We start from the raw sequence: 25,851 nt of genomic DNA on the forward strand, positions 1-25,851 counted from the left end.
TATATATTACTTTTGAGAATCCACGGTCGCTACTTTTTTTTCTATGCTCTCAAAGTAAGCCACACTGGGTTCCAGCAAGGAAGACAACACCAGATCTAACCACGTAAACCACACACTTGCCCTATGTGGCAAGCTCAAACTGTGAAAGACGGAAGTGATGATAAATTGAACACTTGATTTTTTGGTAGGTGCCACCATTCCAGTTACCCTTGGGCTTTTAAGGTTCAGATTTGAGAAAGAGGTCCGGTCGTAGTTTTGCATGGTTATTGCTATCATGCATATGGAGGATTTGCAACATTAGCCAGGGTGGAATATAACCTCACTTAATTTATCGAGATTTAATCCATGAAAGAATGCTGTCAAATTTAGTCAACACTTAATCAAGGCAACTATTGGTGTGGTTTTACATGAGGAGCTAACATATTGTTTGTTTCTGTGGATGATTAGAAGGCTTAAATATGTAAGATCATTTTCTGGTTTTATTTTTATTTTTTAGCTAAATAAGCTTATCTAGAGATGTTTGTTTGGTAGCCACTGCGGCAGATGTAACATTCTTGTTGGTGAAACATATCCTTATTCTAGTGACTGAACATTCGAATTATGGTTATCAATCAAAATTTTCCAATCTATCGGGTGATTTTATTGCATTATATTCCTATTCATTTCTTGTATTGTTTTGAACAGAGAAATGGTTGCATTCGGTAAAAAGTTAAAGGAAAGACAAATTCCAGAATGGCAAGGGTATTGATATATTTGATTTGATTTGGATTCAATTTATGTTAGTTTTACAGTGATGGTTCTATGAATAACGTTATTGCATGATTTCAATTCATAAAAAATATGAGAACGCTCCAACTTAAAGAAAAAGAAGAAAAAAAAAAGCGTGTTTGGGAATATGAGCCATTAAAGCATCGTAGTTTACACCTACTAAGTGCTTATTGCATTATTAAACACGTGGATGTGCTCGACGGAGAGCGTGCAGATACTTCTACCTTAACTTTAATGGACAATTGATAACTTATTTTAGAAGAATGACTAGATAAAAATCTGTGTGAGGGTTGAAAGAAGTGAAGTTAGACGGGATCAGAAATTAAAAGATAGCTCATTGCATTGACAATATAGTTTTGAGTTTGTCCTTGTGCATACGGGTTTAGAAAGTATGGTATGCTGCAGATACTACATCAACTACAAATTGATGAAGAAAAAAGTGAAGCAGTATGCTAATCAGATTGAAGCTGGAGCACTGGATCGTCGTCATGTCCTCAAGGATTTCTCAAGAATGTTGGATAAACAGGTAAAAACATTAAATCTAAATGCGTGCAAATCAGGCGCATTCGTGTAAGCATTTTGCTCATCAAGCTCCAGATATAAGTTCTTATCGATGTTTTGCTCATCGATGTTTTGCTCATCAAACTCCAGATATTAAAGTTTTCATTTATCTGTTTTATTATTCACCATGTTGTTATGAAAGGTTGCTTCAACTTCTTCACATGTTTCCGTTTCCCAATTTCTGTCTGAAAAGCGATGTTAATTTTTTGAATTCATGAACTACAGCACGTCCATTACTACTAACCTTTTGTAATATTGGCCCCGAGTAAGCCAAGCCACGGATTTTAATAATATGCATACTTGGTGGAAATGCTAAAATTTTCCGTCAACAGTCGCAAATAAGGTCTCTTCTCTGCTCTAGTACTGATAATGAGGCTTACACAATTTCTTTCTTTGCAGATTGAAACTATCGTTCTCTTTATGTTGGAACAGCAAGGCCTCCTCGCAACCAGGATCGCACAGCTTAATGAGCAAAAAGATGCTATTCAGGAGGAGCGCGACTTATCCAAAATATCTGAGTTGCGAGAAGCTTATAGGGCAGTGGCGCAAGATCTTCTAAAGCTTCTATTCTTCGTTGAAATGAACGCCATTGGTCTGAGGAAGATACTCAAAAAATTTGATAAGAGATTCGGCTACGAGTTCACAGATGATTATGTGACAACTCGTGCTAATCATCCCTATTCCCAGCTTCAGGGAATATTCAAACATGTGGTAATAATCTGAAGTGAATAGTCACCCTGCTTCCATTTTCCAGTACTAGTCAAATAATGTCATTGCGATAGATATGTTAAATGGACCATAAAGTATCAATAAATTATCATCTCGATGCAACTTAGTGATGCATGCACCTCTGATTTGACTTCTGATATCAGGGATTGGGAGCTGTTGTTGGAGCTATTTCTCGCAATCTTGCAGATCTCCAGGACCTCCGAGGAAGCTATTTATCAATTTATGACCAGCCTCCACTTTCTCTTGAGGTATAGACACCTTTATCTTTCAGTTAACTTTCCTTGATTTAGTGCATCTCGTATCTGCAGCTAGTTATTTTTTTAAAGTACTCTGGTCTGTGCATATTCATTGAGGATTAATGTGCAGGATCCAGTAGTTGATTTAATGCAATCAGCTGTTGATAGATTAACCAACTCAACGAATCTCCTCAACTTTTTGGGTCAACATGCATTGATTATGCATGACGAGTTGCCTTCTCCCGCCGAAGAACATATAGATGATCAGAGTTACCATTTCATGCCACTTCTTCTGAATCTGGTGAACACTTTTCTTTACATGGTTAATACATATATTATTGTTCCAACAGCAGATGACTACTCTATGAGCCTTGGAGCAGCAGCAACTGTCTGCGGTATTGTGATTGGGTCAATGGCAGTTGCACAAATATTTTCTTCTGTGTATTTCAGTGCTTGGTCTAATAAGTCGTACTTCAGACCCTTGATATTTAGCAGCATGGTCCTTTTTGTGGGAAATCTGATGTATGCATTGGCTTATGATCTCAATTCAATTTCAGTACTTTTGCTTGGTCGACTATTTTGTGGGTATGCAACAGCCTCTCTTTCTCTCTCTCTCTCTCTCTCTCTCTCTCTCTCTCTCTCTCTCTGATTGTGATTTATTTTAAGTTTCTGTTCTCTATTGTGTGCGCTTGATTCATTTTCATGTGTTGATATTATATGGCAAACCTATTTTTTAATATGTTTGTCCTTTGATGCCTGATACGGAGCATTTTCGCTGGATATTGTCTACAATTTACCTGCTTCTAATGTAAATAGTTTTGGTCACTTCATCTGATCTATTTTCAGATGACGAGATTAACTAAATTATCAAATGAAGTCTTCCATTCTCAGATTTTGTGAAATATTGTTGTTGAACCTATTGATTCTTTTTGTTTCTGTTCTTCTGTTTTTACAAGTACTTTGTTACGAACGAGTAGTATTGTTTTTTTGCAACCTCTTCCTGCATGTCGATAGCTTTGTAAGTATTGACTATATGTTTAACAAGAGAGCGAGCATAGAAGATTTAAAATTCCAATTTAGACAATTCATACCATAAGAATGACGGTGGCACATTCTGTCCTAATATGCTCAATCATCTGATCTGGAATTTTTACATTTTAATTTTGATTCACGTACAGTCATGCATACATTTGAATACTTTAACTGAATGATAAAGTTGTAAATGAGTGATTGATTTGGATATGATCTCAAGATGGCTTCCCTCATTTCATTATTTTGCAGTTTTGGTTCTTCCAGGGCCGTTAATCGCCGCTACATAAGTGATTGTGTACCACTTAAAATTCGCATGCAGGCTTCAGCAGCTTTTGTTAGTGCTAGTGCTCTAGGAATGGCCTGTGGCCCTGCACTTGCTGGTTTTCTCCAAACTAACTTCAAGATTTATGGAATCACATTTAATCAAAACACTTTACCTGGTTGGGTGATGGCTCTGGGCTGGTTAATGTATTTGGTATGGCTGTGGATCTCATTCAGAGAACCTGCTCATGAGACTGAAACCAATCAAGACCGACAAGAATCTAGTGCTGGTATTGTTTCCTTACTATCTATCTTTCATACCATGTCTTCTGTCAGTTAACTGATAACTAGTTGTTTGGTGCCTCCCAACAAACAGATTATTAACATCATTAAATCACAAATTTGTAAAATTGCATTTAACATCAAGTAAGATGTACTGTTTAGCAAGCCCATATTAGTCTGCATCATTAACCAAAGAAGAGTTAAATTATCATCTTACAATTGATAACTTGTTTTGAAATTTAGCCATCTTATTCACTTCATACATGCGGAGTCCTTTTTTAAATTATTGGTTGATAGACAAGTGTAGAATGTGAGTATTGAATCTGTGTTGATTGATTGTATAAAATTCTGGGCTCATTCATTAAACCAAATCGTGCAAGTATGTTATCTTGCGACAGTGACGCCATGCCCTTCTAGAATGATGAAGTGGAAGAGACGAGTAGTCAGCCGTGATCCTTGCTGCTCGCAAGGCTCTTGTATTACTTGAACTTTAATTGCGAACCAAAACAGTACTTTAAATCAGGATTTCTCAATTATATTTTCTCAAAGATTGCTTAAGTGTCGTTTTTAAGTTTATGTGGAACAGACCAAAAGCAAAAATAGTTCAGAGCTCTCAACCAGATGAAGACCCGAGGTTTAATTACTTAGGCGGAACACACATATACAAACAGAACAAAAAAAGTAGCACGGAATAATAAAGTGGAAGCAAAATTTTAAGAATAACAGAATTCTTTTTGTTGGAGAATAAGATTAAACACATTGCAAGAAAATTCTTATCGAAAATCTGATGCTTCATGGATCAGATATTAACATAATAAATTACCTTAAAATTTGTTTTAAACTTTGGAAAACTCTAAAAAAAAAAAAATCTAAGTCAGAACCAACTTCTACTTCCCGACTCCTAACTTCCCAAGCTCTCCCCCACTCTTATTTTCCCGAGCTCCCCTCTAGGCCTATCCTTCTGATTCCTTATTTAAAGCATTCAAAACCTGTTTCAAGGCAAAAGGAAGTTGCCAACTCAATCATCATAAGCATGCATAATATTAGAAATATTTCAAATATACATTATACGATGGCATAAAACATAATCCTGAATAGAACGAGAAACATTTTAGAGAATTTTAAACAGAATAGAGCCTAATCAGAATCCGAACTACAGATTTATCATCCTAAGCTTGTGGCTTCCAAATATTTTATTATCTCACAGGTGATAGCATCATGAATACTCATCCTTGAGGATGCTATGAGAGGGTAGAATAATGATCCAGGGACAAAATCACATACACTCTGCTACTTACAAACTTAAAAGTGAATTATTAGGCTGAATTGTGATCATAGTTCAATCAAAATCCTTAGTTCTAGATGCAGAGTTCTAAAAAAAATTGAAATGAAATCACACATTGATTAGAATTAAAATCCTTTATTTCAAGAAAGAAAATCCAGCCTACCAGGAATTTTTTTATCAAAAGAATTTGAATTTTGTCTTCTAGTTACCTACAAAAATCTGATTATGTAGAGTCTGTACTCGTGTTGATCATGTGATCTGATTTCCTTTTTTTCTTTTGTGTGTCTCTGCCACTTTGTTGTCTTGATGGTTATCTTTGTTTCTACTGGTTAACTAAGTATCGTCTGCTTTCTTTTTCTCTACCGTTTGTCTTAATCTCATGATGATAACATGGTGTGAAAGGAAAAAGGATTAATTTTTCAAGTGCATAATCTTAACATCTACGAGTAGTTACAGGGTATTTAGATCTACTTCATTTAATGTAATTTTTTTTAAATATAAATATATAATATGCACTCAAATTTCAGATTGACAAATTTATTCATCTTATATCTCTTTTAAAATTCGGGTAAAGTTAGTTATATCTTCAGTTTGTATATGTACAAATAACTTTCTCGAGGTTATGTTAATTACAGAACCAAATAATGACACTTGGTGACATGATATTTTGTGTTTGGTAGAAGAGCACGATAAGGTTGAAAAGGGTCTTGTACAACCACTACTTTTAACATCAGTTGAAAATGAAGATGGTGACGGAGATGAAGAATGTGACAAGAGTGAAGAGTCTTCAGAGGACTCACATCGACCAGCCAATTCACTGGTAGCTGCTTATCGGTTATTGACACCTTCTGTAAAGGTAGGCAATGTTCTTAATTTTGAAAGTTTAATATATTTATTGGGCTAACACTACATCATGTAAATCAACGGTGCCACAGCCTCTAGGTATTATCAAGATAGAGTAACGGAAATTTCAAACCACCCCGTACCAAGGATTCCACTTGTTGATCTAAGGTTAACTTCCTGAGGTCAACCATACATGTTGATTCAATTTTAACATCATTATGGATTAGATGTTTTATGTTGGACAGCATTTACCGAAAAATCATTACTTTAAATACATGTAGGTACTGTTCATTTTCAATGAAGACTAAGCGAACAAAAGAACATGTTTTATTCAGATCATTGGTCTCTAAAGTCGAAATTGTCTTGAAAGTGACTGATAAAACACTAAATGCGTACACTGTACAGGCTAGTTGTGGTAAGATTCTGTTCACTTGATCTAGTAAGGTTTTTATCATGTCTTACAGGTTCAGCTGTTGATCTACTTTATGCTTAAATATGCAATGGAGATTCTACTTTCAGAATCAAGTGTTGTCACAACCTACTATTTTGGCTGGACAACAAGCACAGTGTCGATTTTTCTTGCTTGCCTTGGCCTAACAGTTCTTCCAGTGAATATTATTGTTGGAAGTTACATAAGCAATATGTATCAGGACAGGTAATTTCATGATTATACTTTCCTCAATGTTTAAAAGGTGCTTCTTACGTAATCTCTACAGATTTTTATTAAGATAATTCTGATTTGGCGAGCAGATGGTAACTGTTGAATTCTGTGTTGTAGAGCTCATTTTTTGTGAAAGAATTTGTTTACAATGAATTGGAAAATATGCTTTTTAAATACACAACTTGGACTAATTGTGTGGCATCATGGGTAACTGTCAAGACTCAAGCGGCATGGTGGTGCTTGACATCAGAGATTTCAGGAATGCGTGTGATATCAAATAAGGCTTATTTAGTGTTTATGGGCCTTACGTTTGTTTATTTCATGCTAATTTTCGGGTTACTTTAGTTAAAATATTTTTGGGTTTAATCAAGAAGTATTTTAAGCCCATTATGCTTGTTCAAGCTCCTTATGCAAATATAAATGCTAGGACAAGATGCTATGGAAAGAGAAGATATTTTTCATCAATAATGATGAGTTTTCCTCTCAAACTTGTGAGGAATTCTTCTGGTTTTGCAACAAATTATACTTGTGAAGATTCATTTTGATGTGTTAAAAATCTAGATTTTATCATTTTTAATCTTCGAAGAAGTGGGACTGGCATCCAACGAACTAGAAAGCTCGGTGGAATTTGGTTACGGTTATTATATAATCACTGAATCGGTTCTCTAAGTCAAGCTTAGATCTAGTTTCTGGGATCGAAGTTCGTTATCGTAGCACTTCTATTTTATTGAAAACATCTTGAAGAAAATTGTTGGAGTATTGATCTTTATGATTCTCAATATTATGCCTGGGCTATGCATGTTGAGGTTTAGCTTTTAGGAATGAAGTGGGCTTCATTAATGGTACCTGCAATGTTCTTATGAAGATTGTCCTTTAAATTGAGTTCAATTGTGTTTTGGCATCTTGCAAACTGTCTTTTTGCTCAAGTTTCTATGCAGATGTCTCTGATATAGAGTAGGTTTTATTTTGTGAAGATTTGCAACTTAGTTTCATGTCAGCCAATTGTCTCGTTGATCATTACCTACTGATCAATATTGTTATTGACTTTTTCAGGCAAATATTATTGGCAGCAGAAATTGTTGTCTTCTTGGGTATACTTTTCAGCTTCCAGTTTATAATCCCATACTCTGTGCCACAATATGTATGCTCAGGTCTCATCATGTTTGTATCTGCTGAAGTATTAGAAGGTTAGAATTCTACTTTCTGTTGCTCTCAACCATCTTAAATAATTTCTTTCAGTACTCGCAAACTTTTGGAAATGATTGTCGGTTACCATATCGGTGTTTCGCCTCTCAACGATGATGCATGTTACCTTCTCATCATATGAGTGTCAGGACAGCAATAGAGCCTGTATACAGTGTTTTTATGAGGGGTAAGCTTGGACATCCAAGCTGCGGAGGTCCTGTAGGAATATCTTCAAGTTTAACTATAATTTGTCCCCAAAAACACAAAGATGGCCACCTTACCAAAATTTGTTTGTTCGTGCTTACTTGTATGTTCCCAAGTTTGTAGCTTTAACATTGCACTGATTTGGTACTGTTGTAGGGGTAAACCTGTCGCTCCTCTCGAGAGTCATGTCATCCAGGCTTTCTCGCGGAACATACAATGGTGGCCTATTATCGACAGAAGCTGGGACAATTGCTCGAGTGATTGCAGATGCAACAATCACCCTAGCAGGATATTTGGGGGAGAGTAAGCTCTTAAACATCACCCTCGTACCTTCGCTTGTGATTTGCATGGTGTCTATAGTAGCTACATGTTTTACCTTCAATTCTTTGTACTAAGCCACTCTGTGTGTTGAATCGATGTCCTCATGTCGACAAGCGTCCGAGATCATCGATTTTGGTTCATTCTTTAATATTGTTGTTTGTAATATATTTCATTTGAAGTTTTGGGGTTTTTCCCAGGTTTGTATATTGTCATGTGAATGTAAATCATCAATTTTGTGTGTGGTTTTTATTTTTGTGAGATCTGGTTATTATTGTTTGAAGTTAAATGATCTATTTTATTTGAGTTTTTCGAATTTACGAGGTTTTGTGTGAATATAAGGATTTTGTCTGAATTTTCTTTAGTATTTTTATGAGATTGGACTATTGTCATGGGAATGTAGATTTGGAAGAAACACCATTGCCATTCTTTATCTTTACTTCTTGGAGAGAGCAGTTTGGCGATTGATAGTTTTGTAGGCTCAAGCTCGAGTTGGTTTTCAGTCATCCAACACATTACTCTAATCAAATTTTTTTTTTTTAATGAACTGAAATTTCCATTAACTTGCTGCAAAAACAATGCAAATCATTGAGGAATTTATAAATTGTAGATACAAAATAAACAATGAAACCTACTCGTGCTAAGATTAAAGAAAATAAAATTCGAGAGTGATGTAGCCAAATAAAAGCGCTTCTTGAATCGAATTAAGAAGATTCAGGTAAACACTATAATAACAAATTTAAGTATGCAGTTGTCGCTTTTACATACTCAAATAGTAAAGAAAGTGGATGATCATATGCGACGAATAAAACGTTGAAGGCCTTGGGAATAAAACGCTGAAGGCCTTGGGGTGTGTTTGACGTAAACTTTCCGACATTGAAATCAGCAATTACTAGAGCTTACATTTGCAATGTGAAAAAATGGTCTATTTACATGTCTCTTGATGGGCTTGAAGCATACGAAAACCTTTTTCGGCTCAAAGTTTTTAATTAGGGCCTTCACTATATATANTATATACGACAAAATAGTGCAATCATCACACTATCTACGTCAATGCAGCAGAAACAGTATAATAAATACACACATACAACTCAAGTAAGACAATAAACTATACTGTCTCTATCTACTAGCAACTACAGGACTGTTTGACTAGACACACCTAGTCCTTTACCATTATCCTGTCTCACAGCATAGTCTTCTAACCTGTCCAACAGAAACAGCCTCCAAAAGGTGAGCATACACAACAATCATCATCGTAATACATAACAGTTATATTATCAACAATATAAAATATAACTGGAATGATAACAGAAATACTCCATTTGATGTCTCTGGACAATCAAACCACCAACGATATCAACGTCATCACTCCCATACTAGTGAAACAACAACATCGACGATACGTCGCACCCCAACACCGGCGAAAGCAATATCGTCGAACGAATAACATCAACGACACGTCGCACCCCTACTCCGGCGACAGCAATATAGTCGAGCGAACAACATCAACGTAACGTCTCCCAACAAAGGGTAGCCAACAATATCAACGATAATAAACAACAACAGATATAATATCAAATCACCCAATACCAGTGATTTATCATCGTTCAACGCAATAGTATTCATCGATACTAAACAATAACAACATATGTTCGTACGTCAACACGTATCTGATAATCGAGTATATATATAATCTGGCTATTTCTTTGATCCCGAGACTTGTGTTGTATCTAAATAATTCAACAACAATTAGCAGATCATTATCATTGTATCAATACAATCATAACATCTTCAATATACAACATCAAATAGCCCAACAATAATTCATTCACAACATATAAACTCGATTATAAATTCTTATCGTTCATCAATTTAATATTCTAGTGTATTTAATTCACAATACTACCATCAAATACACACTAATTAATTTAACATCAAATAATAGGCTATTTTACAACATCCGTCAAATTGCGAAAACTTTATATCAACGTGTAGCTTATACTTCGTAGACTCCGAATATACAATCAGAATTAATAACAATTGACAAACAACTCTCCAATCTCAATCCAACGATTAAAAATCCCTAATTATAATAAATTGAGAATATTTCAACACAACACCACTATAATCTTCTCTTCTTCGTTAAAATCATACACTATTCAACAATCTTCAATTTCAGTATGGTTTAACAATTTATCGGATTTATTCCAAATATCGACGAATTTCAAACATCACCAAAACTATAAAATTTATACCTCAAATCGAAGACCTCGTGTCAACGATTCCAGAACTGAAGTCGGTTCGTCGATTGGATAAACCGATAAGTCGCAAGATCAAAAAGAAAATTCAAAACCTATTTTCTCTCACTTCTCATCTTTCTATTGAAAGTTTCTGTAAAGAATTTTTTTACGATAAAATAAAATAAAATAATATAATATATCATATTTAACATTTTAACACGGTATATCTATTTGGATCAGTCAAACGATCAAATTTGTCAAAACTTAAAACATGAAACATCTATATCTTTGAGTTTTCTACGTTATATCAAAATTTCAAATCATTTGTACTTCATATGACCAAATTATGTCATATTTCATTCATTAAAATCATTAATTATTTAGTAATCTCTAATTACTAAATCAACAAATTGTAATATTTAATTCATGCAGTACAATTTAAGTACTCTAACTAATTAAATAGACAATAACACATAAGAGAGGGCAATACTTCAGCTTATATTATAAAATTTTCCCGACGGTTAGCCGTTTCTCAGGTCTCAATCATCTCCACTGATACATGGGAAAAAAAAAACAAAAAACAAATTGTTGGTGATTTGATTTTATATCTATAATATCTTGTTAAACTTAAACACTCCTGTTCTAACAAACTTTGGTCTCAATATTCGTCTTTTTATTCAGTATCAGATTTATTTTATTTTATTTTATTTAAAACTCGTTATTTAATTTTTTATAATCGAATATGTATCAACACATTATTATTATAAGAAACCAAAATCATATAAAAATAATCTATATAATTTTTTATTGTAATTAATTTTTACAAGCTTTTTTTGTTTGTGTATGCACATATCGCGTGACAAGAGATATCTGTAATAAATCATCGTAGATTGAGATAAATATTATGTAAAATCATACTAATAACTATGACACGTGTTTTTCAATACCTTAATTTTCACACTTTTGTGACACAAATATTATTATGATAAATCGCTATTGACTACATTAAAAACAATTACCCTTGTCCGATGGAAAGTTCTGTAAATGATAAATTATATTAATGGAGAAAACTACACTCTCATAAAGTTCTAATGGTTATATCACTCACGATCCACGATTACCTCTAATTTGGGTCTTATCAAATATTGTCAATTTCTCATCAGTGACTACACAAGTAGGAGAGCATTTAGTTATGCGAAGGAACTGATAATTTGTACATTAATTTTCTGAAATTCATATTATTTATTTTCTTTCTCTCTTTTTTTCACGACGTGAAAACTCTGATGTAAACCTTCGCGCTGACACGAGTTGTCTGCAAAACACGCTAGTCGGGTAAACCACAATAAACAAGTAATGTGCAACAAGTTCATTCGAGAAAGTGTTGGTAGATAAATGAAACTCATTATCATTGATCATACACTCATATATTTTACCAATTTGGACACTCTTGAGAGCAATTCTTACTATTTCTTGATCGTATATAGAATTATCCCGTTGTTCCGTTCCCTTGTTCTTTGATTTCTTGGCCCATCCTATATGTTAATGTGATTTTTTGTTTTTAGGTTTCCTTTTATTTTAGTTATTGAATTCGTTCATGTGCCCAAAAAGAGAAGGGAGAAGAGAGTGCTTACATAACTTGAAATGTGCCAACGATTCACGTTACTGTCATTTGTCAGTTTCATCGAATGCAATTTTGCCTTTCCTCTAGTAGGGCACCCTAATCAATAAAAGCAGTTCAAAAAGGCATTGGACTAATTGAATGGCCATAATATCATCTATCTAACCATATTTCACCTTTAGTTTTGGGTTTAAAACATGACGATGGTGTTGTTCTAGTCGAGAGAGGCAGCTAGGAAAGGTCACCTGAACTCAGAAGGCCCAAAGAAAAAACCTTCCATGACATGCCAAGTGATCAGTTATTTTTCAATAGGCAAATGAATTGATATTTACGCTGACGAGGCTCTCCAGCTCATACGGACAAAAGAAAAAGCCATTTTCAAGAAAGCTTATGGCCAGCGGTGATGATGACTGCCACTTTGAAAAATCATATTCTTTGTTTTTTTTTTTTTTGGTTTTTGCATCAAACAAACAACAATACCAATCAACTTTACTTTACACCTTGCATCACTTTGCTACTTGATATCATCATCCGTTAGTGGACTGCATGGAGTCGTCAGTTTAATTTTTGAGCACAAAAAGGAGTGGCAAGAAAAAGTGCATGCCCCACAACTTGGAAGAGGTAGTTGACCTAGATACCATCGGTCTTCTGTCCTATCGTGTGATGATTTTGTAAGTATTTTCACAGGATGCGTAGAATGTAGGTGTCAGATGACGAAGTATATGCACATGAATTAGACAAAATCGAATTTAGGCCAAGGCTTACAGGCGTCTTAACTTAATTTCACCCTATGGCAGCACAATGCATATATGCCAAATTGATTCTAGAAACACTAATACGTATATGTAATCAGAGGGGTATAGACTTAATCTCTCTCAAGTCATTCGGACACCATATGGCATTTATTTAAGAATCTACAAAAATAGTGAGCTAGACCAAGTCAAAATCTGGAATTTTAATTTGATAATAACAATAAAAACANATTGACTTTGTCAACTCTAGCACGTTCTTCATTCTACAACCTGGCCAAAGCTACGGTTATAGATAATTCTAGCAGCAGCAACAATAAATAACGATAAAGATTAGGAGCCTAGGAAGTTGATGAAAACAAGGTAAATCAATACGAAGGGGAAAACAAAAGATTATGATTGAGTCAGATATCAGAAACAAAAATGCAATCAAATTGCATCAGAGAAGCATCAAGTACATGTCTCCACGCTTGTTGTGTAAATCCTCTGCTTGGCTTGCCTGATCCTCGTAGTTCTCCTCCTAAGACTGCAGCAAATCCTCGTGCTGATTTCGCCACTGCCGTACTCTCCTCTATTCAACCCAACACCTTTTTCACTAACCATGAAACTCTTCCCTCGTTAACCGAATCGGTTTCTTGCCTACAAAAGGCCTTGCCACAGTACTTGAATACCATTCTAGCCGATAAAATTCGAGCTCAGGAATACTACCATCTTTCCCTCTCGAATCATGTTTGTCTTGATTACATTGGCCAAGGCCTTTTCTCGTACTCCCAACGACAAGATTGTAATCCAACAGCTGAAATTGCCTCATCATCTTCATCCGTAGCAGTATCACCTTCCCAGGGTGAAATGGATGTGCCCTTCTTCGATATTTCATACAAGTCAGCGAACTTGAGTTCTTGCTTACTTTATGGGTGCCAAGAATCGGAATTTGAAGGCAGAACGCGAAAAAGAATCTTGAGATACATGAATGTGCTTGAAGAGGACTACACGTTAGTTTTCACAGCTAACCAGTCATCAGCATTTAGGCTTCTCGCAGACTCTTATCCCTTCATGTCTAATCAAAACCTTCTCACAGTGTATGACTATGAGAATGAGGCTGTGGAAGCAATGATCGATACCGCAAAGAGGAAAGGTGCCCGAACACTGTCAGCTGTGTTTTCATGGCCTAGTTTCAGGGTCAACTCAAAAAGATTGAGAAAAATGATCGTGACGAAAAGTAAGCCAAAAAACCGAGGATTATTCGTTTTCCCCCTTCAATCTAGGGTGACCGGATCACAGTATTCTTATCAATGGATGAATCTAGCAAGAGAAAATGGATGGCATGTGTTGCTTGATGCGTGTGCATTAGGTGCCAAGGAAATGGAAACCTTAGGCCTCTCTCTTTTCCAACCAGATTTCCTAATTGGATCGTTTTTCAAGATTTTTGGGGAAAATCCATCAGGGTTTTGCAGCCTGATTGTCAAGAAATCCAGTATCTCAGAATTGAGACAATCCTCCACGAGCATGGGAATTGTCAGCCTAATTCCAGCAAAGGGGCCATTTGAAAATTTAGTCTTTGATCAGACCATTCATCAAACACCTTCTAGCTCAACTTCCCACCAGAACAGAAATCAAGAATCTCCAGTAAACGGTACCAATAGCAAGCAGAAACAGCCGTTATTTTCCGAAATAATGGAGGTGGACAAAAAAATTGATGACTCTGGCGATTCAGGAATCGAATTCCGCGGCTTAGATCACGCAGACAAATTAGGCCTAATCCTAATCAGCAGCAGAAACAGATGCCTTATAAATTGGCTACTAAACGCATTGCTTTGTCTCAGGCACCCACATTCAGGAAACGGTATTCCTCTTATCAGAATTTTCGGTCCCAAAATCAAACTAAACCGTGGCGCATCAATAGCATTCAACGTATACGACTGGAAAGGCGAAAGGGTCGACCCCATTTTAGTACAGAAACTGGCCGATCGAAACAAAATTTCTGTTTCTTGTGGGTTCCTGAAAAACATACTGCCCTCTGAAAATTTTCAAGAAGAAAAGGAAAAAATGCTGGAAAAATCGAAGAACGGGAAGCAAGATTACGGTTTAGGAGTGGTATCGATTTCAATAGGGTTCCAAACAAATTTCGAAGATGTGTACAGATTGTGGAGCTTCGTTTCCAGGTTTCTTGACGCAGATTTCGTGGAGAAAGAACGGTGGCGCTACACTGCTCTCAATCAGACAACCGTTGAGGTGTAGAGTCTTTCCAAATCCTCGTTCTTTCTCCATATATTCATTCATGAACAACCTCGTCCAAATGACCAATTTAAATAATAATAAATTATTAATTAATTTGTATGCTAAATAAAAAAAATATTATATTATTTTGTAGAATATATTTACAGAGAGTAGGTCTCTTGTGAGACGGTCTCACGAGTCTTTATATGTAATACGGGTCAACCCTACCGATATTCACAATAAAAAGTAATATTTTTTCATGGATGACTCAAATAAGATATCCGTTTTACAAAATACGACACGTGAGACCGTCTCACATAAGTTTTTGCCATTTACAGATTGACGCAACATGAATCTAGTTATTACGTTGTTATTAGAGAGGTGCATCAGGTGTCAATCCACCTATTAAATCTAAAGTTTTGATGTGTTTTTATTACAGTTGACGTCATTTCAGTGACATAAGTGTGTCATTCATTTATTGAATGAATCATTTGGATACGTTTTATCGTATTTAATAGATGAGTGTTATCTCATTGGTAGACACAGAATTAGACAAAGTGGGCGAACAACGTATTATAAATACACACACATGTTTGATCTCCTAGGAACCCATTATGGACACATATGTGAGCATCATTGAGGTAGCGTCCATCGTATTATAAAATTGTACATTTGATTCAAATTGTACATTTGATGAATGAATTTCACCTCGATGGTGTTCACATATGTGTCCATAAGTTATGGTAGTTTGAAAAATGAGTTTGGTAAAATATTTTTTTATTTATGATCTCTTAAAAAAAATTTTGCAATATGATCTTCAAACATACAAAATACAAAGTCTAAATTAAATGTGAAAATTAAGAATGTTAGATTTCAAACCATTTAGTTAAATAATCATCCCACAAGTGAGTATCTTAGAGATAAAATCTTTATACAATATCTTCAAGATATGTTTTTTTCTCCTTAAGATAAATTTAGTGAGTATCCTAGAGATAAAATCTTTATACAATATCTTCAAGAGATGTTTTTTTCTCCTTAAGATAAATTTGCTCTGCACATGATATTAATAAGATATGGCAATCATATTATAATATACAACGACTTCTAGCTTGTGAGAGTAGCACTACAAATCACAAGTCCAACAACAAAAAATGTAGCAAAATCTCTTTAAGAATAAAAAAAATCTTCAATGACGATATAAATGCAAAAATATGTTCTTTTTCTCTCTTATATATCCTCTATATAGTGCATTGTGTATATGATATATATGTTAGTTCAATCAGATATAGGCTTATTAGCATGCAAAAAACTAACCACAATGTCAAATGACACCTTTTGGAAGCATTGATCTATGAAAAAAACAATATTTTTTTGTGAACAAACATTTCCGACACCTTCATCCCCCTTACTGGACTCACATTCGCTCATCTTTTCAATAAACCCACCCGAAAAAATTTTCTAGGAGCGCCCAAACAATGGCTTCCTCAATTGCTACAATAATATTTTTTTCTTTCGAACAAACGTTATGGACGCCCTCGCGCCACTTTCCGAGGGACCCAACGCTCATCTTTCGAATAAACTCGTTTGAAAATTTTCCAGTGGCATAGAGATGCCCAAACAGTGGCACCCCACGGCTACAATAATTTTGTATTTTTTCGTGTCTTTCTTGTTTAATCTTCATTAATTAAGCTTTCCGACAATGATAAATTGGTATTAACTTGTGGTTAGACTGTTTACTAGGTTTTTTTTTTCTTTTTGAAATTTGGATTAACTTGTGTATTAAAAATAAAGTAGTAACATATATTTATGAAATTTCCAAATTGGCTTCATAATCCATATCAAACATTTTCTCTAGACCACTCTCATTTAATAAGATAATATATATACTAATAATCATTGCAAGTGAGTTTCACATACTCATATAATTTAATAATTTGTAAAGAAATATTTTTTAAAAAAAAAAATTTTTGAGAGAAAAAAGATTTGAGTTTTGAGATAAAATAGGGAAGTCGAAGAAAAAGTGGGAAGAAAAAAGAGAAATGCATATTATTAATAAGTTCAAAGCATCAAAGTTACATAACAAATTATACAAGTCAAAATATTTAATATGAGGTACTCAAGTATTATATACTAATAAAGATAACTTGAAATTTTATATTATTTATCAAGAATGATATATCAAGTGATTAAATATGAATTTTTTTATAGTGATTTTTGGCATGTGATACGGGTCTACGTGTTATATATGTTTGTAATTGTGTGTGCTGAAAAATAGTTAATTAATTTGTCAAAAATATCTCGTCCACGATTGTGTATACAGTTTTCTCAAACAATTTTTGGAGTAATTTTTTTTTTATATATTTTATGTGTATTAAAATATACATTACATAAAATATAAATTAATTAAACAAAAGGGTCGTTTTTGTAAATATGAGGGTTAAAATATACATAAAATAAATTAAAAATTAATTAAAAAAATCAGGTAGTTTTCGTAGTTAGGAAGTTGTCATATCAAACCTATCAAGAGCTTAGTCTATTGTGCTACACTAGGTATGATTTTATACAAGAACATCAATTATTTTTTCTGGTTCCAAATGAAATAATTTTAGAGTAATTTTTCAAACATAATTTTTGTTTGAACTTCTAGTTTACTATATTTTATTTACTCATAAAATAAAATTGCAACTTGGAAATTAAAAATAGTAAACTAAAATAAACTCCCGGTTTGTTTATGAGTGCTAGGGATGAATTACATACTCAAATAAACAAATTCGGTAGCGCTGCCTATAGTTCTTATTAGAGCTGGGACGAGACAATAAAAATTTTTAACTCTTATATAGATGAACAACCACCACCAATTGTTTCCTTTACAACAAATGCAAATTGTGCAACTTACAGCACCGGTTCAACACAAAATCTTACTCGATGTGAAAAAATGATGAAGTTGAATTTTGATGTTAGAATTAGAAATAGAATCGCATCCATGCATCAAAGGTTGTGAGGCTAACTGATGTGATAAAACGGCGAGTGGAACATATAAAACAACGAGTGGAGTTGTTTTGGGAATTTTAGGAGCGTGACTTTATCGTTAATTTTAACTATTAAATTGACGGAATGATCAACTAATCAAAATTTGTAAACTTTTAAGACAAAATTTGGAACGCCGAAATATTTGAGACCGAACTGAGAAAGGGTCCAAATATCCGAGACTGAATTGAGTTTTTATCTTATTAATTTTAATCATTAAATTGACGGGAGGATAGACTCGGACAAACTTTTTGAAATGTTAAAACTAAACCGAAAACACCAAAATATTTGAGCTAGAAATGAGAAATGGGTCCACCCTATCATGATTGCTAGTGTGCCATTTAAATCCAGTGCTTGATGTGGGTTGATTTGCGTTCTGTGTCATTCGGGCCCATTATAGATGGCCCAAATGTGGACCATTTATTTTTATATATGGCTCAGTATTGAGCTGTCGGTGCTCTTTCTCATCTAATTTCTCTTAGCCTGCGTTTGGAATTAGATTTGAGCAAGATTTAATTTTTGGTCTGTTGAAATCCATGCTCGTTGTCCCATGTATTTTTTGTTGGAATTTAGAGGTTTAATGAATGAAAACTAAGTAAGATAGTTAAGAAAAACTCAGAAAAGTTAGCATCAGAGTTCCAACCTGGATTCATAACATACAAAAAAGCTGTCTGAAAATTTTCCAAAGAGCATGGTCTGGGCTGAGGCGTTGCCTGGAATATCCAGGCAGGGTGGCATCCCAGCGTGGGGTACACCAGGTGGTGAAGAGCGCATTAGCAATTCCACCACCCAGTAGACTGTTTTTACGAACATGTGTGTTAATATATCGAGTTTTCATATTTCTTTTTATACAAAAGATATTATACTCTATTTCTAGTTATTGTTCTTGCAAAATATTGTATTGTATTTGCAAAAATAATTATTATATCTTGAGAAATGATTATCACAGAACTCAAGCATCGAGACGCGACAAATTCTTATTAAGGAAATAATGTTTTAACACATGTCTCAATTCGCATTTGCTGTACAAATATCATTCATCATCTTCATGTTTTTCAAAGTATCACAAACGACATTTCTTCTTCTTCTCTCTTTTGTTCTCATTACTTCTTAATAATGTTTCGAATTCAAGGATTTTATTTTATTTGGAATTGTAATACAATCTGAATTCTGATATACCGATCCAAACGCACTCACACAATCTGAATATAATATCATTTTACATTTATTAGCATAATCATTATCATAAAATCATAATCTTGCAAATATTATCTTTTATATTTCTTTTCTTTTTAAATTTCAATATATAAACGTAGGATTTTAACTTAAATCCAATGAATTTAAACTTTAAGCCGAACTGGTAATAATATTTTTAAAAAAAACAAATCATATTATTCTTACATATATCCTTTTTTTATTATTATTCTCCTAAATCTTTTTAAGTTGTATTATATTAACATTTTGGAACTAATTGGTTTAATAATTATGAAGTCTGGTGTACTTTCATTAGTTTATGGTCTGCAGACAATCGTGCGAACATGTGAATTTCATAATAAACCATTTCTCTGCGGTCCAAAGTTGTATTGATTGAATATATATATAGGTACGAGTCTCAACACATGTACCTTTTTAAATCAAGTCGCTAGCGTGAACAATTTTATATATTTTATTAGAACCATGCATTTACATTTTAAAATTAGAATACTACAGCAAAGTAATAATAATAATAATAATAATAATAATAATAATAATAATAATAATAATAATAATAACCTCTAGATTTTGTTTCTGGGAAGTTAATCTATGATTTTTTTTAAAAATAATAAAAACCTAGTTTGATGTTTAAGCGGATTAAATAAGATTTTTTAAAAATAACTTGGAGAGAAAATAGTCTTTTATTCATATATAGATAACTGTTAGATTCGTGAGATAAGATGATGATTGATGTATAATATAAACGTTAGATGAAAACGAAATAAAAATGTGTGTCAATTAATATATCATGTTTCACGTAAGACTAATGAATGCATATTATCCCTACATTATTTGATCACAAACTTGCTGTATAAATAGGCCGGCTATCTTTTGGTCACTAATTAGTTGGTTCCCCCACCTTCTCAATCAATGTAGCCAAATTATTCTTGGCGACAATTGGATTGGAAACTTCATATTCCGCCGAAAATACGCATCTTAGTGGGTGTATTCAATTTAGAATTGTGACGACTTTTAATAATTTTTTCAAATGTTAGACTTTTATAGATTTGATAGATTTTTATTGATTTTTATTGATTCTCACATATTTATAAACAGATTTATGTGGATTCATGTTGACTTTTTTGCAAGATTTTTATAGACTTTTGTGAAATTTTTTTTATAGAATTTTATAAATTTTGTACTTAATTATCACATATTATTTTTTATTAATTTATTTGAATCAATAATTAATTGACATGTATAACATATTCAGTTTGAAATAGTTTTACAATATTTATATTAATAAATAAATATACTTATTTAAAAGTTAAATCATTTAATCCTTACATGTGTATATATGTGGATTTGTATGCATGTTTGTAAATTTTTTTAAAATACATCAATTGATTAATCTGTAATTTTGTTTTTGAATTGATAATATACAGGTGAAAATAATATTATTTAGCATTGTGTGGATATAATTTTGCATAAAAATATCATAGTTTATATATTAATTGAAAATACTAAATTTTTTTTAAAAATCATAGTTTTTGTGAGGCTATTCAATTATTAAGAATTAAACGATATTTTTTAGATCATATTTTATTATTATTGAATATTACATTAATTTGTATAAATCATAAATTAAAAATTACAAAATCAATTCTAGAATTCAAAATTTTCCTATGATATTAAAATAAAAAATTATTAAATGAACAATCAGCCAAAAAATGAAAAATTTGAAAAGGAAAGACGAAAATATATATAGAGATACACTTCGAAAATTTGAGAGAATGATAGAGATAGATGAGAGGAGATGAGAGGAGAGGAGATAAGAAGAGAGTAGGTGTGAAGCGACATAGAGAAATAAATAGCTTGTGTATGAGTTAGAAGTTTTAAAAATCCATCCAAATCTTTGGGTTGAATCAAATACAATTTTTGACAATTTACGGTTGTACTTTAAGCTTTAATGTTTGTATGTTAATGAATTTATTAAAAGTCTGTTGAAAATTTAAATACCTATAGAGTTTTATAGAGTTTTTAAAAGTCAATTTTGAATACCACTTGACTTTTTAAAACTCTATGAAAGTCTATTTTGAATACCACTAGACTTTTATGGAATATGTAAAAGTCTTAATTGAATACATCTAGACTTTTAAAATCTACAAAAGTTGTTAAAAATCAATAAATCTCATACATTGAATACATCCCCTAGTTGTGGAATGGATTTCTGCCGCAATATCATTAATGTATGTATATTTTCAGATTTCATAGAAGCACTCACAGCCATACAAAACCCTGATTATGACTTTTAAGTCCAGACGGTATTCTGGTCTTAGAAATTCGATATTTAATCGAGTCTACTCTTTTTATATCTATTAATCAAGAAGGTCAGCTAATAGTGTGGCTCATCCACTAGCTCGCAAAGCCTTGTTACTTGTTTTGGATTTGGAGTAGTTAGATGATGTTTGTCCTCGTTGGTTTGGTATCATTGTATCTCGAAATTTAGTGAATTATTGAAATTTATGCTTTCTACGTACTCAAAAAAAAAAAAAAAAAAAAAAAAAANGTGTGCGTCGGACTCATTGGGCTATTACCAACCAAGTCAATTTGTTGATCTCTTAGAATTCTCATGGAAAATAATTAGTGGATTCACACCATTTTATTTTATGTCACTTTTTGAATAAATTTCCATTACCATATGAGGAACTTCAAAGTGTCTAACTTTTCCAATTATGGAGTAGATCTTTAGCCACTATATCCATTCATACTACTGTTTAGAATAATACACTAATTTTGATTTAGAAAAATATTCTATATTTTAAAAAAAAAATGTTTAGTACCTACAATTCAGTAGCGTGGCACATTTAGTAGTTAAATATTACCCCTAACTTTATTATCTTTATTTTTGTATAAACAAATTAATTAATTATCGACTCTTTGTAAGCCACCAACATAGATTTATACATTGCTTGCATTGAATGTGGCGTGCCCTTTTAGATTGTCCCACTTTGAAATGTGTAACGTTTAAAATCTGCAGTCTTGTTATAAAATTCAAGCCACAATTTTCTATCTTGCCAATAAATAAGTCAAATTATGAACAAAATGAAGTAATTATCTCCGAATCTCAACATATCAATAGATGTGGTTAATCATTCACATTCCCTGCATGTATGCCAAAGAAAAATTCATAGTTGAGGTGCTTAAAGTCATATAAATGTATGATGTAGGGCATTAGGGTGTGTGGACTTGGATTCTCTGCTGAGGGATAAACACATCATGTGATGTTATGTAATTTTTACATAAGACCATCAATTATCAATTCAACTTACAATTTTTCAAATTCGTACAACAAAATGAGAGACACGCAAGATCCTCAATTGATAATTTTGTATTAAAAAAATACACGACACCAAATGTGTGCTCAGTGTTTTTAAAACTTAGTCACGGATCTGGTTCAGATCAAACGTATAAACTTTTTTTTATCAGTCAAATTCAATCTAGAACCGATGAACTCATCATGAACCGGTTTAAATCGCGACGGTTGTTAATGTTATACCTTTTATAATACATCACTATTTTATATTGAAAAATAATATGATAATGATTTAACGATTTGTAAAATAAAATATATATTAGATGATAAAAACTGCGACTAATATCACTTTGATATTTGATTGCGTGAAATATGTAATTAGTTAATGGAAGATGACGCAACAAAACTGACATGATTGGAGCTCACCTCTCTTGACTTCGCCACCCGACATTTATTCAATTAACGATAAATTTGATATCGACATATCTTTCGGGATCGATTTTCAAAATGTGAATCACATATATGAAATACGTATGCGAAATTTGTTGAACTCTTTTTAATTATATTTGCACATATAATTTTTTAAAAGAACTGCTGTTTTCCCATAAATAATAATAAAAAAAGAATTGTCACACATATTTTGTCCAGTTTATCTGATTGCCTGTTTGATTTCCTAACATTATTTTTTCTGATAAGCTCGTCACACATAGTTTGTCCAGTTTATCTGATTGACGTGATTTACAAATTATCTTATTAACTCAAAGATTTAATCAGTATGATCGAAAAATAGCGGTTATAACTTACAAGTTCCATCCTCCAAAATAATAATGAGAGGTATTGAACCATGTAACACTAGTCTAGTTTAGTATAGAAAACTAGTTTCGTACCATTTAAGTTGCATATTTGATTATTAATTTGACTTAAAAGTAATTTATTAATAGACATACTGATTTTTTTTTTTTTTTTTTTTTTTTTATTTTTTTTTTTTTTTTTTTTTTTTTTTTTTTTTGTGTATAACAATAAGACTTTTAAAATTTTTTGGGTTTCGTGGCACCCTCTATTCACAATATAGATCCACCTCTGCGCTAGAGCAGTTAAGACCTGATTAAGCATGTTAACAAACAAGTCTTAGGATTTAATAGACTCGTGCCAGATCCTCTATTGTATACCTATATATTATTAATGATATATTTAAATTGCTGCTTTTATTGAATAGTGAATACCTGAATCTATAACTAGTTTATAACATTTTAATATTAAAATAAATTTATTTAGTTTAATATGAAAATATATAATTATATTTTTCATTTTGTTATTAATTGAATATAAATTGATAGATTTTAAATTGTGATAATATTTTTTTTAAATATTAACGATTTATTAAATTTTTTATTTTGTATTGACTAAAATCTTTAAAGCATTTTTTTTAAAATTCAGATTGGACCTGTCGAGTTCACAAGATGAACGAGTCTAAAATGAAGCAGGGTAGCTCCCAGATTTGACAAAATCTACCCCGTTGTGATCCTCTCTTGTAATAATATAAGAATCGTAGAGAATATTATCAATAATTTCTTCTTTTAAAGAAATTATTGAATCTATAGATTATGAAAAATGAATGAAAATAAGAAATGAGTAGTATTTAAAAACAAAATTGAAAATCAAAAGTGAGTAGTGTTTGATAAATAAGTTATTTTAACTCTAAAGAAATTATTAAATATATATATTATGAAAAATAAGAAATGAGTAGTATTTAAAAAAAATTTTAAAAATTGAAAATCAGAAGTGCGTAGTGTTTGATAAATAAGTTATTTAAACACTAAATTTTTATTAAAATCACTTTTGTAGAACCAGAATCAACGTCTCATCAACTTTTAGATTTCAATTTTTTCTCCTTGAAATACAAAATCGATTATTTTAAGTTAAAAGCCAAAACCTTTTTTTAGTGATTATATATACTTCCTTATACTCATAAGATTCAATTTTTGGTATTCCTAGAGGGAAGAAAAAAATAAGGCTATTGAAAAGATATTTTTATTGGTAAACAAACACCAAACGCCAAATTTTTTTAGAAATTGTTCTTACCGTGGACTATAATTATTTTTCTGTACCTTAATGTAAAGATGCCCCCACTTATTTTATATATTTTCTATTTTGATTGAGGTTAAATTTATTTTTATATATTATAGATTTGATATAATTTCAATACTCAAAACAGTCACAAGTAATTTGTCCTCATAGACAGATATATAATTCAGAATATTTATACCAATTTTCAGAAATGGAACTCAGTGCATGTGATAGATTTGCCACCTAAAAATAATCCAAAATTCTGATTATTTTTCATTAATTTTATAACGGTTGTCGGGGCCATCTCTTGTCTCTCAAATTTTATATTTTATAGTTCTTAATTTAATTTTTACGAATTTGATTTATTCCTAAAATTTCAATATGTCAAGTGCCAGCCTAAAAGTTAAATACGAGATAAAAAAAACTGAGAAAAAAATAGGCTTCTTTTGCTAAATTAAAGAAATTTCGAATATCAGCTATATATTAAATGGGAAAGTTCTGTTGGTACTCCAGTGAATTCAGTAGCTATGAAACGCTATGTTTTAACTTTGTGGTGGAGTTAATTCTACTAACATGATCAAGAATTTTGAAATTATGCGTTATTAAAAAATTATAACGGATGATAATGTTGCAATTTCAATTTCTTAAACTGTATAATGACTCAAACAGAAAGATTTGATTGCTCTCATAGAAAAGACAATTATTTATCTTTGTATCCAATAATATGGTTGAAAACTATTTAATATTTGTGTTTGTTGAGTCCGAAATTCATTTTTGCCTCAATATGTATATCAATTTATGAATTTTAGATAAACATTTTGAGGAACAAGAATTAGAACTAGAGACGTTCGATTTTTCATATCAACATTTTCTCAAACTAACCCGACTTAACTTTTTAAAAAATATATGGTAATGGACTTTGTACTAGGTCCGAAGTTGGTTGTTGAGTGGAAAGAGGGGTGTAAAAAGCAAATAAAATGGAATCGATGCTAAAAGTTAGGTAATATTATTTACGACTCCTTTTAATTTTTCTACTATAAATAAAGAACTAAAGAAGC

General features: G+C 32.3%; 2 protein-coding genes across 4 annotated transcripts; both read left to right on the forward strand.

Annotated features, from left to right (window-relative positions):
• The first annotated feature begins 64 nt into the window (after positions 1–64).
• On the forward strand, positions 65–8,681 carry LOC140977987 (SPX domain-containing membrane protein At4g22990-like). 3 transcript variants are annotated; one of them, XM_073442695.1, is made up of 11 exons: positions 65–741; positions 1,174–1,294; positions 1,729–2,040; positions 2,202–2,306; positions 2,425–2,879; positions 3,576–3,877; positions 5,835–6,010; positions 6,462–6,652; positions 7,086–7,149; positions 7,712–7,845; positions 8,204–8,532. In XM_073442695.1, exons 1-10 carry the CDS (start codon positions 689–691, stop codon positions 7,832–7,834), a joined length of 1,902 nt encoding a protein of 633 aa, XP_073298796.1. In that variant the 5' UTR covers positions 65–688; the 3' UTR covers positions 7,835–7,845; positions 8,204–8,532. The 3 variants fall into 3 exon arrangements, with proteins under 3 accessions (XP_073298796.1, XP_073298795.1, XP_073298794.1); XM_073442694.1 differs by lacking the exon at positions 7,086–7,149 and having other exon boundaries at positions 74–741; positions 5,838–6,010; positions 8,204–8,681; XM_073442693.1 differs by lacking the exon at positions 7,086–7,149 and having other exon boundaries at positions 77–741; positions 8,204–8,681.
• A 4,530-nt stretch (positions 8,682–13,211) lies between these two features.
• Positions 13,212–15,338, forward strand: LOC140977988 (uncharacterized). Its single transcript, XM_073442696.1, has one exon. The coding sequence runs from the start codon at positions 13,396–13,398 to the stop codon at positions 15,208–15,210; it is 1,815 nt and encodes a 604-aa protein (XP_073298797.1). The 5' UTR covers positions 13,212–13,395; the 3' UTR covers positions 15,211–15,338.
• The last annotated feature ends 10,513 nt before the right edge of the window (positions 15,339–25,851 follow it).

The sequence above is a fragment of the Primulina huaijiensis genome, chromosome 6 (genome assembly GCF_012295235.1).
Source record: "Primulina huaijiensis isolate GDHJ02 chromosome 6, ASM1229523v2, whole genome shotgun sequence".
In the NCBI taxonomy this organism is placed as follows: domain Eukaryota; kingdom Viridiplantae; phylum Streptophyta; class Magnoliopsida; order Lamiales; family Gesneriaceae; genus Primulina; species Primulina huaijiensis.

Coding starts and splice junctions, on each gene's coding strand:
- LOC140977987 (XM_073442693.1), top strand. CDS start 689: ATGGTTGCATTCGGTAAAAAGTTAAAGGAAAGACAAATTCCAGAATGG. Junction 1,295..1,728: donor CAAGAATGTTGGATAAACAG/GTAAAAACATTA, acceptor CTTTCTTTGCAG/ATTGAAACTATCGTTCTCTT. Junction 2,880..3,575: donor CTTGGTCGACTATTTTGTGG/GTATGCAACAGC, acceptor ATTATTTTGCAG/TTTTGGTTCTTCCAGGGCCG.
- LOC140977988 (XM_073442696.1), top strand. CDS start 13,396: ATGCAATCAAATTGCATCAGAGAAGCATCAAGTACATGTCTCCACGCT.